The sequence below is a fragment of the Drosophila elegans genome, unplaced genomic scaffold (assembly GCF_018152505.1).
Source record: "Drosophila elegans isolate 14027-0461.03 unplaced genomic scaffold, ASM1815250v1 contig_349, whole genome shotgun sequence".
NCBI classification, from domain to species: domain Eukaryota; kingdom Metazoa; phylum Arthropoda; class Insecta; order Diptera; family Drosophilidae; genus Drosophila; species Drosophila elegans.
Window position 1 is genome coordinate 1,204,684 of NW_024545729.1, and position 12,283 is coordinate 1,216,966.

A 12,283-nucleotide genomic window follows, 5' to 3' on the forward strand; every position below is an offset into this window, starting at 1 on the left:
CATAGTGGTCGGCCCATAGGCCAAAAATAAAAAAGAATGAATCGATAAAAAAAAACGATTACTATCAATTATTTGTTTTGTTGTGCTTCACACATTTGCGAAGAAAATATAATTAAAGAGATGGTACAGCACTTGCTTGAAAACATTACAAAAGTTTAAATAAAATGATCCTATTAAAATAGACATCACAGTTGAAGATTGTGTTTTTTTGTCATTTTTATTTGTGGTGCATGTTTAATGTGATTATAACTATTAATATTTGTTTGCCGTGTTTTTTGGTGCTCAAACGAATAAAACATACATTTTCAGTTGGGGTAAAAGTTGTGCTGCCCCCACCGAACACAAATGAAGTTTTGTTTTTAAATAATCAGTTTTCAATAATTTATAGATAAAAAAACAGTTACTGATATTTGCAATCCCTCGTTTAGAGAGGAGGATTTTGTGTCTTTGTGTTTATAAATGAATTACATTTATTAATTAATTTTTTTACATAATAAAAAAAGACAACTTTAACAAATATTTGACTTAAAACGTGTTTTTCAGTGCGCGCTCAGTGATTTCCCATACTCATCCCAAATGTGAACACAAAATACAAAAAAGATCCTTGAAAATCGTACTTTTCTTTTGGTGGCCGACTTGTCAAATTTCCACTCAATAAAAATACGCTCTTGACGATTTAGGTAATGAAAAGGAAAACGTATTTTTTTATTTTTAAAAAGGAAAGCTTAAAAACAGTAAAAGAAAAAATTAAAAACAAATCCAACAAGTCAAAATTGGCATCAAATTTAAAAAAAATTTGTCACGGACAGGGCATTGACCGATTTTAAGGGGTTATACAGTTAAAAGGCCGAATTCATTGATCTAACAATTTGTTCATATATAAAAAAATATTTTTAAGAAGTTCGTGTTAAAATTTGAGACTAATCGGTTTATTCGATTTCGAGTAATGTTGGTCACCGACTTTGAAATTACCATTTTGAGAAAAACCCGTTAAAAGTTTGTATTTGTACTTTTAATCGCTCTGAAACGCCTTTTAAATTTCCGTGTAGCTTTTTAAATATTCACCGGAATGGTATTTAATTTCCTGTGTGTGTATTCTTAAATATATATACACTAAGAAAATAAAATTTAAAAAACAATTTTTTTTTGTAATATTAACTTTATATAACCCCCCAAGTTGTAAGCAAGTGTAGTCAGCCGTTATGGCCACTAGCTCCCATCCGCTTCTGAAGGATAAAAGGCCTTTATTTCTCGCTTCCATAAGTTCTCCAAATGGCCAAGTTCAAAGCTTCTGAAAGGTAGTAAAAGCACCAGCTGCATTCCTCGTGAGAAAGGCGTGGGAACGTCCTAAACTTCCTAAAATCAATCTGCCCATTAGCCCTAGTAGCGCCAGACTACTAACGTTTGTTTCTTTAGATTCAGCTGAATTTGACGACCTACCTGAGTGCACTATTAATTTGTCAAAGGTTTTACTTTACAAAGGTTTAAATATTGAATTCGGCTTAAAGTCGAATCAATTAAGATATTTAGTTGTCTCAGCATCAGCCAAGACTATTAAAAAAACTGTTTTCTTGTATTTTTTTTTAAGGATTTAATGATAAAAATATTCCACATCATGGTGGTATTTGAGTCATTAAGGTTTATTGTAGACATTTTTTTTAGCTTCAGGATGTACGTAGCGTTTAAAAACATGGTTTCAAATAGTTAAATCATTACTAAGTCCGATCTCAGCATGCTCGAGAACTTTGTTATATCCCAAAAAACATTTTTCTTACGAAATCTTATAGTAGACATTTTAAATGGTCCTCAGAAATCCGACCTTTATTGTTTTGAAAGTTTATGTTAATTAAAATTTCGGCAACATTTACATTCTACTCTCAGTGCGAGTCGTCATCATGTGGAAAGGCCGTTTAGCATATCCAACACCTCCAGTTTTAGGGGAAATGTCACCTGGAAGCCAATCTAGATTAGATCAACCTAAAGTGATTAATTGCGTCCAATAATTAGTTGCTCAAACTTTTTTATTTAAAATGTTTTATATTTGGCTTTTTACTTAAAATCACCGGAGTGATATATTCCATATATTCATATTTTTCTCAAGAGCTATTCGTAGGAAGTATGCTAAAAAATACCATATTTAGCAGTAAGCCTTTCCCCTTCTTTAACTGCAAATTGTATTTTAACTTAAAAAATCTTTAGAAGCGACTCCTAACGGTACATATTATATTTAATAATAGCATGCAATCCGATTTTTCTTACGGTTACAAATATATTTATATAATTTTTTTAAATGTGGGGGCGTCTTACTTGCTCTTTCAAACAGCTCAATATTTTCCCCTATGTGCATTTATTTACATACAATTAATATAAGTTCTATTGGTAAACACAACTTTGGGGTTGTCTGCATTCTGTCCGCTAGGAACAGCTGCAACCCTCAACAGACATGTTTGGTATAACACTCAACACCAGATTATGGTTGTCGTCAAAATATAACAAACTTAAGGAACTCATTTTTATCGGCGAGCAACACGGAGTGGCCGACGTCGTTAAAGCTGCTATATGTGTGTGGGGATATTGCTCTAGGTAGCCAACTTTGCAGTCTCCACTGCAGAAGTATGCATCAAAGGACGTTGGTGCTACCACAAAGTGCCATCCAAAGCTGGTGAAGTTAACTTTAAGTGGATATCGACAACATCGCATGTCATGATCATTCTCTGTGCAGTCCATATATACGCTGCGCTTTCTTCGATGCTTTTTTTGTGACCCAATTTCTATGTGAACTGTCTGAAATAAAGGCAGTTAAAATTTAAGAATTAACGAAAAATAGCACCTGAATTGAAAAAATTATCTTAAATGGCCAATCTGATGCAATAGGACAATAAATATTCTGATTCAATTTAGATAGAGTAAAACCATTGTAATAATTATTTTTAAGAGATTAAATCGGTGTCAATCATAGAGAAATCTTGTATTTTTATTTTAAATTTAGAGGTTTCGTACCAATGGATTCTTTGATGTGTTATCGGTAGTCACTACTAAAGGCTTCATCCAGGATTCGGCGCCTTTTATTAGAATGTCCTGCGTCCTATTTGACTCAAGATCAACAAACAGAGATTTTAAGTCAACGTTAACCCATTGCCCAAGTCCCGAAGGAATACTTTTACGAAACTCGAATATCTTGGCTTTATGGGCAAAGCTCGTAGTATTTGCACGTCTCGCAACACGGTGAATGGTCACAACAATATCCTTACTCGGCTGACTTTCAATCTCTTCAATGAGTTCTGGCTGGTGGCTATTTATCCAGTCCCAGCCACGTAAATATAGATGAAGCGTAGCGTATGATAAGTCCGAGTAGGTACTGTCAATTTTAAACCGAAGAACATCGGCCTTGCGATTGTGTCGGACATGTGGTTGAATTTCTAAATGGACGAAATAGAACAAAACAATTTAGTAAAAGTTTATTATTTTGTTAGGACTTCAAATTTATATATATTTAATTCGTTCTTCGCATAAAACAAACAATAGAAGGTTAGTTTTGACAAGTCGAAGCCGATGGCAAGGGTTGTCATGGTACGAAAAAAAAATAAGTATTTTCTTGGGACTTATTTTTAGCAAGCGTTTTTCGGTTTGTTTTTATGTGGTTACTCTTATTTACTCCTATTTCCATAAATGTTCTGATCCGTTTCTAGTGCAGGGGACAAGAAATGTCATTACAAAAAAAAAGGATAATAAAGACGAAACAAAAAAAACAAAACAAACAAAAAAATAATTATTTTTCAATATATTGCATACCTTTTGTTATGCCTCTATGCAATGCTGCCAGAAGCTCCAATGCAAAAATTGCCTTAATTGCTTCTTTTCAATAATATTTAAAATTGCTAAATTTGTCATTAAATTTATATAATTGTATTATACTTAAATATAAAAAGTTGCAAAAAAGTTAGCAAATAATCAATGCTTATATATAGAAAATGTTGATAAAGCATCAATTCTGATGTGTGGATAATGGTTTTAATTAGGACATCGCTTATAAGGTTATAAGTAAGTAATTTTCATATAATGAATAAATACAAATGTACTTACGTTCGGGAAAAATGTAAATGCTGCTTATGTGCGAAAGAATACTTTCGTTATCCTCCGCGTTATGATTAATGGGAATTTCGAATTTTTTATCTTGGTTTTCATTCAGATCTAGTCCATGCATAAATTGAAATTCGTTAACAGTGTTAGCATCATCTCCTTGCATTTGGGAGGACGAACTTTCATCGAATAATTCACTCATGGTGTCGCTCCCAAAAGTGTCGTTTGGTTTCACACTTTCCGGAATTGTTGATTTTGGCATTAAATGAGATTCGTCCGTGTTTGCCATACGACTCCAAACTGGGCTTTTCGAGGACGTATTATAGTCTTTATAAAAGTTGTCTAGTATATTTTGTGGTACTGAAATTGGTTTTGTTATATTGGGAAGTTTCTTTAGATTCAAGCGCATAAGTATGTGCATTTTGATTGACTCCAAACTGTCCTCTTTGGTTTTTTCGCGCAGTTGACGCTGTAGCATGCTTTCGATATTGAGCAAGGTATTGCGGTACATCGACACGCTCTGAACTCTTGTAAAATCTCCTGAAACTGCTGCCGGTGGCAAAGAGGAAGTCTTTTTCCCCAGCTTATTTTGTACTTCCGTTTGGAATAGTGCCGTATTTTCATTACTTTCATTCTCCTCAGAGATTGGTAACGATTCATTTTTTTCGAAAAGTACGTTTGTACTTATGTTTTTTTCGCTACCCAACAAAACAATTTCCGGACTTCCGCTGACATTGGAAGAATTGCTAAAGCTTTTCATTTCTGTCTGCGCAAATGCACAGCGTGCAGCCGCTAAAACTAAAAGCACGGCGACTGCGACGCATTGGTTTACAAGAAAATGGCATCTCGAATTTCCAAATATAATCATTCGGCTGTTTTTTCTCGTTTTGCAGTCCCAAAAAACTTTGCAAGGCACTGGAAAACCTATGTCGTCAGGGTATACTCTTATGTGAATAGCAGTGACTGGCCGGTTTTGTTTAGCTTTTTCATTTAAAGTGCTGGAGTCATTAGTTGAGGTATGATGATATTGGTCGTGAGTCTTCCAACCGCAGAACCCATTGGCCAGCATGATTTTCGTTCAAACCGTTGTGGAGTGCTGAAAGAGGCTAGTATTTATAAATTTGTTGACAGTAATTTATTATTTTAATTTTTTTTTTTACATGTAAAGCTGCTTTATCTTTAAGGGAGCCAATTGTTAAAAGTATATAAAATGTTGTATTTGCTTAAAAGAAGTAACAACTATTTTCGTCACAAAATCGAATAGTGCATGCTAAGCTATAACTCCCAACTGGTTTTAACTGCGTGTTGATGGTAGCCCTTTGCAGGTCGTCAGGCCTTTCTACTAGTATAGGTAAGATATATAATTCCATTTTCGTTCATTTCTTAAAAAATTGTTAATTTATAAAACAGTAAAAAGGTTTTTGGTTACATATTTTTTATAAAAGAAGACCGTTAATAAAGAAACAATCTCTAAATGTCCAAATTTCGTAATTTAAGAAGGTATTTTTATATGTTATGAAATACACTAACTTGCAGTTAGTCATGTCATTATTATTTACTAAGCATTTTTGTACCCTTGCAAGGACATCAGACATTTCCGCCCCTATAAAGTTTATATATTTTTGATCAGCATCACTAGGAAACTCGATATAGGCTTGTTTGTATGTCCATCCGTCCACCCGTCTGTATGTCCGTCAGCCTATCCGTTTCTACGCAAACTAGTCTCTCAGTTCTTAAATTACGGTTTAAATTTGATTAAAATCGGACGACTATATCATATAGCTCCCATGGAAACAATCGGAATAGTAAAAAAAAATATATATAAAAAAACTTCTCTATGTTTTCCTTTTTTTATTTCTGTTGGATATTGTAAAGTGTAACAATACAGAACAATGCTTTTAGTTTAATTTAAATGAGAAATCGATACCATATAGAGCTGCGGTCTAAATAATAGTAGTGCCACCGCCACTCATCTTTAAATGTTTGTTTTTGTTATTTCTCTTGTCAAGTTCATGCAACGGTTGACTATTTCATTAGATTATACTATACTTATCAACCATTTTCTGAAAAGATGACTTTTTTTCCGCCGGTCAAAATAAAATTAGTGTTATTTCCAATTTAAAAATAATGAGAAAACTTAAAGATATTTGAAAAATTTAGTATCTAAATGTCTGTTTGGGTTGACTTGTTTCGATTTTATTCGGTTATTAAAAGCTCTGACTTTAAAACGTTGTTTAAAATTGTCAAGCAGCCTCCAAACGTCTTTTAAGTTTAAAGAGGTAAAATATTAAATATATTGTGGGGCATTAAATGTATGAAGTGTTGTCGATTCTGAATTCGTTAGAAGTTAATCAACAAGTTACTGTGCTATTACTGTTGAACCCTATTGGCATATTTACATTATAATTTTTGTATACATTAAAAAAAAGGAACTTGAACAATGGAACACAGCTAGAAATTAATTGTAATTGTAAATATGTGTTATGTTATTAATAATTATACAGTTCAGAATTACGGTTTTAATTTTATTAAAATCGGAAAACGATATCATATAGCTGCCAAAGAAACTATCGAATAACTGAGCTGCAAATCATCATATCTTCAATGTTTTTAAACATAAAAGCTAATAAATAATAATTTTAATGTTTTCAAGAATATTTAATTTTTGCAATAGCTGCTAGGGTATATGAACTTCGGCTTGCCTAAGTTTGCTTCTTTTCTTGTTTTTTTTATTTTCATTACTTTTTTGAGCAATTATGTTGCCTATAAACTTTGGATTTTTTTTTAATTTTTTTGATTTAATCGTCTGCACACGATTATTTTGACCGACTGAAATAATCCCCATTTAAAATAGGGGTTGATTTTAATGAAATAATCTGAAAAATGTTCCGAGTTTTATTGCTTTCAACTATAAATGTCTAATCTAATAAAATAGTCAACCATTGCATGAACTGGATAATTAAAATAGCAGTAACAAACATTTAAGGATGAGGAGCGGTGGCACTACCATTATTTTATAGCGCAACTGTATCATATCTACCAAAGGAACGATCGAATATATGAGCTGAAAATCAATGCTTTTAAACATATACGCATATAAGTCGAAGTTTATATCTTTTAAAGAATATTAAAGATTTGCAACAGCTGCAAGCGTATATAAACTTCGGCTTGCCGCAGTTGCTTCCTTTCTTGATTTTTTTGACGCTTAGTTTTTTGGCTTTTTTTTGTGACCCTAACGTTTATTGGCTTTAAAAGGAAAACATGTATTTAGTGATATTATAGAAAATATTAAAATACTCATATATTCCTTAAACTGATATGAAATACGTGAGCAATGAAGTCAATATCATCACCATATAAAACCTAAGCAAAAAATTGTACATTAACTTTCGACCAGAGCTGAAGTAGATTACTCCGAACCGGGTTCGGTTCTTTATTTTTTAATTTTGCGTTCCTATCATTTTTAGGATTTTCTTAGCCAGCACGCTGCAATAAAAAATGCCGGTTTTAACTAAAAGCTTAAATTCTTTGTTGATGCGGGTCAACTTGTATTTATTGTATTTTTTGTATTTATATAGTCAAATGCTTAACCATTTTCGTAACATCAGAAATGTTATATATTGAAAGTGCGATCGTCACGACATTTTATCTTGTTAAGAGGTATTTTTGTTTTGTTAAAATATAGTCAATTTCTACTAAAAGAAAATAATGTACAAAATACAGTGCAATACACTACACGACAGTCATATGACCAATTTCAATGAAGTAATTTTATCATTTTTATTGTTGTCTAATACAGTATACTTGTTTTTTGGTATTTCCAGTAACGCTATGGACGATTTTGCATACGGAATGCTAAAGAAAACCTATATTTTAGCATTTTTAAGTGTTAATGTGAACGTAACACAAAAAAACAAGTTTAAAAATCGAATAGGGTTATAATGCTTAATGCAAAGGTACATGTAGTTAAGATAAACAACGAAAATAATATTGACAATATAATTTATTTTAAAAACCCTTTTTTTTGCTTAGCCCCGGTTTCAGCACATTAAACCGATTCGAAACCCGAACCGAAACAAGCGAAATTGAAATGGGTTCCTGATAAAGAACAACCCCAAAAGAACCAAATACCTTCTACAAAAATAGAGGAAAAATGTCTGCATGCTAAGTGGAGTTCGTATGCGCCACAGTTTGTGTCTTTATCATTTGTGCCACAGCTGAAAGCCAAAAGGCGAGGAGGAACTTACTTACTTTCTAGCGCGGCATCAAATTCACAGACCTACTACGATTCTAGTATTTATTTTATTTCTATGTTTAGCAAAGCACGATTTTCAGAATTTATGTTTTTTTATTTTTAAACAAATTACGTAAAAAATATAATTTTTCACTTATTGTTTGCATTATTTTAGCTCATTGCAAAATAAAAAAAAAAACTGCCTCGGGAAACATAGTCAAAGTAACTACGTGTCTAAAGAATACAATTTATCTGATTTCAGATAAACCCGCTCGCCAAAAAGTGACTTAAGCGTGCCCACTGGAGTTTTTACGTGAGTTATGAAAAGCACATTCCAAGGTTTATGTTTATAAACAAAATTTGCAAGTCAAAACACGTATCTTTAAATAACAAAAAAACTTTTCACTTTTGTAATTAGTTCCCCAAATAACCACTCCATTTCTCGCCTCCAGAGTAGAAGATCCGTTGTTGCCCAAGTGGGGAACATTCAGTCCCAGTCAAATCTACCGAATCATCTGCGGCGAAGGGCAAGCCACGATCCTTATAGGATTGCAAAATGTCTTCTTCACTATGATACATAAATTACAATGCTTTCAGCTGGGCTATAAAATATGTTTTTTCTTTTCATTTTACTCTATGTAATAAATATTCAAATTTTAAAGTTTTTAATACATTTTATTTTAAGTTTACCACTCTCTTTGTTTTCCAAGTGAGTTAAGATCTGCCAAGTGGGCCACCTAAAACTAACAGGTCAGATTTTCATGGAACGGACGGGTTAAATAATTTCGAAGTTGTACGGAAGTTACATTTTTGTCAAATTTTTGAAAAAGTAGTACTCTTTATTTACTTGTGATTAGTAGGAGCTCTCTTGATGATATTCTCAGCAATTACTGCTTTAACTTATTTCCTTGTTATACATTTACTTTTTTCTTTAAAACCAAACCAAACCACAGCGAGATGGCCCAGGTGGCAGAGATTCACTCATACATATGTACTTTGTTATACATAACATCTCTCGCGACTAAATCAGTATTAAAGTTTTAAATGTAATTTATCTGGTTTTTTTTGATAACTAAAACTTAACGGTTACCTTTATTGTAAAACAATGGATAAAAGGATTAAATGAAACAAGACAATTATGTGTGTTAAAAAATATGAAACCAAATACATATAACCCAGTTTTGTACATTTTCATTAAAGTAATATTAACGGACAGCTGGACTTGGCAAGATCTACTCTCCTAGGCATGCTAATTAAGAATATATATTCTTGATATGGTCGGAAAAATCTTCTTTATGCGTTGCAAGCTTTAAGCTGAGGTTATAATCACCTCTGCAAGGACATACAAAATATAACAACGCTTAAACTTATACAAATATACTTCGAAAAATAGCAACGGTTCATTTATTCAGAAGGTTTTAATTTTATGAATATCATATAGCTGTATAGGAACGACTAAATTCAGAAGTTTTTGGAGTTGAAGGTGCTATTGTCACGTTAATTTTAACTGTTTTTGTTTGATTTCAGATGTGTTTGTTCTGAAACTACACTCTTATAACTGAAAAGTTCTAAAACACAGTTACAATAAAAGAGTTTTGACTTGGCTAAGTAATAAACCATAGCACACACATGAAATGACCGTTGCGGGCGTCAATAATAAAATTGTTGGCCTCTATTCAGCAAGCAGTGTCAAAGCAAGCTTTTGTACAAGTGTAATGATCATTGAAGTAGAGTTCCGAAACTATCGATAGCATTATCGAAGTATCGAATTTTTATCTTTCTGATCGATAGTTTTTTTTCTCGCTTTCGATGGTGCTGGTTATTTTTTTTTTACAAAACTTAGCTTAGCGAAGTACACGGATTGGTTGCAGAAATGCAAATAATCAGATATTAATCGATTCTTATAAAAATGCTTTGATTTCAAAAAATGCAGTCTAAATATTGTTTGTTTAATATCTTTTGACCGGAGTATCGGATTGAGATGATTCAGACATTTTGCTCCACCGGCACTTTCACCCCTATTTGTGCGGACCAAATGACTTTCTAAAACTCTTAGTATGCACAAACTCCTATAAAAGCAATACCTTTTGATTGCTATATGGTTTATTAAGATCAGACTATTATTTTATGATTTCGAATATTGCGCACGCGTTCCGGTGCTCATCGTCACTATGTGGACGGCCAACCACGGTGATAAAGATGTGCTCCCGCTTTAAGCCGCAGACGGTTTTTAGAAAGTATTTATCCATTTCCGTTTTCAGCATCAACAATTTATGTTGGATCTGGTCTTAGTAAAGTTTTTAAAAATTTGTGTCTCCACAAGTTAGATAAAGTTTTGAAAAGTACAATTGTGACCAATTTCTGAGACACAATTTCTTAATGCGAAACGTTCAGGATATATTGCGCAGTGCTGAGCTTGGGCCTATAACCTTTTCAAGAATTATTATTTTCCAGTGGGTAAATTTGTGTGTGTTATAATGTGCCCAATAAGGTAGAATTGTAAAGATTTTTTAATATCAGAACTCACGCAGAACGCACGGCATGAAGCGAATGTCAAAAACTTAATTCAACTTTCGGTTTAAGGATATTTCAAGTCACTGTATGTTCATACATGTGTATGTATGTAGGATGTCGACGTTTGCTACAGTTAACTAAATCCCTACTTCCTCAAACATGTACAGACCTAAAACTAAACTAAAATTGACTAGTCTTACTGTAAAAGTAGCAAAAGAACTCTAAAGGTCGCGTGGCACCGAATTTTGTAAAATCCCAAGTTCAATCCCAGATTCCTTGCATTGTTTTAAACTGTGTTCGCAGCAAAATGCGTCAATGGAGAAACGACCACCCTAATGTGCAGACAGTCATACGAATAAGTTCATGCTTGTGTACATGCCGTTCATTAACGTTTCACATGAGTCCTCTTGATGACCACTCTATTGTATTCAATTAAAACCATTTATAAACATAATAAATTGTTGTGCTCTTGAACTTCAGTTCATCGTTGAAAGTGCAGTATTCCCCTTTGCAGACAGAAAGCAGCGTAAATCAGACATCATATATGTACCTACATACATGTGTGTGTGTGCAAATAAACATACATACATATGTATGAATATATGTATGGGTGATTTGTATGAAGATTTGCGTGTATGTACATTTATAATATTTTAGCGATAGCAAACATTTATAGAAACACGTACCAATTGTACATAAGTACATATATAATTATCTATTGGTATTTATTTATATTCACACATATGTGCAGTCGGATTCTATTTTGAACACTAAGCAAGTGTACATATGTATGTATTTACATGTACTTTTTAAATGTTTTATATTGAAAAAACAGTTGGGCTATGGTTTCGCACACATTTCACTTGATTCTCGTTTTTAATAATTGTATTATGCATTGCCAAGAAACACATAGTTAATTGAAGTATTGGAGGCTTTCATAAACACAAAATAACAATTCTTTTTCCCAAAGAGAACCGAAACTTGGAAGCCCGAAGCCCGGAGATTCTCTTGTGCTGGCTGTGCGGTTGGATGACGAGGTGAAACTGAGCAGCTGATCAAAAGCGATCGGGACCGGTACATATGCACATATGCACATATGTAAATACGGCTCACCAACCCTTTGCTTGGCGTGACAGTGTAATTTTGAAGTGTGATTAGAAGCGCATGCTTAGAGGGAATTTAGTAATGATTTGTTGTTGTTAATGGGCTTATGACATTACATTGACAATTTCATTCATTGACGGATTCATCTCGGAAAGAGACAACTATATTAGGATTGCTTGAGATTATATTGGTAAAAAGTCCACAGTCACACTTACGTTAAATTCAAACTTTATTGTTAAAATATGCTTATCCCGCTAATTTTAACGCCTTAAGACTTGTAATTTATACCTTTAATGCTAAAAAATATTTGGTCCAGCTTCGAACGCAGCAGTGTTTTAATTTGTAATATGC

General features: G+C 32.9%; 1 protein-coding gene across 2 annotated transcripts; it reads right to left on the reverse strand.

Annotated features, from left to right (window-relative positions):
- Nucleotides 1–2,003: 2,003 nt before the first annotated feature.
- LOC108145314 lies at nucleotides 2,004–11,982 on the reverse strand. Of its 2 annotated transcripts, none has more exons than XM_017270670.2 (4): nucleotides 11,515–11,982; nucleotides 4,084–5,176; nucleotides 3,001–3,419; nucleotides 2,004–2,784 (listed from the first exon to the last, which is right to left on the reverse strand). In XM_017270670.2, exons 2-4 carry the CDS (start codon nucleotides 5,147–5,149, stop codon nucleotides 2,416–2,418), a joined length of 1,854 nt encoding a protein of 617 aa, XP_017126159.1. In that variant the 5' UTR covers nucleotides 5,150–5,176; nucleotides 11,515–11,982; the 3' UTR covers nucleotides 2,004–2,415. The 2 variants fall into 2 exon arrangements, with proteins under 2 accessions (XP_017126159.1, XP_017126160.1); XM_017270671.2 differs by having other exon boundaries at nucleotides 2,665–2,780.
- Between the last annotated feature and the right edge of the window lie 301 nt (nucleotides 11,983–12,283).

Bases quoted from the DNA above. Each gene is read 5' to 3' on its own strand.
- LOC108145314 (XM_017270670.2), bottom strand. From the start codon at position 5,149: ATGCTGGCCAATGGGTTCTGCGGTTGGAAGACTCACGACCAATATCAT. The intron at 3,420-4,083 runs GTAAGTACATTT...TCGTCCATTTAG, and splicing joins CATTTACATTTTTCCCGAAC to AAATTCAACCACATGTCCGA. The intron at 2,785-3,000 runs GTACGAAACCTC...CCTTTATTTCAG, and splicing joins ACACATCAAAGAATCCATTG to ACAGTTCACATAGAAATTGG.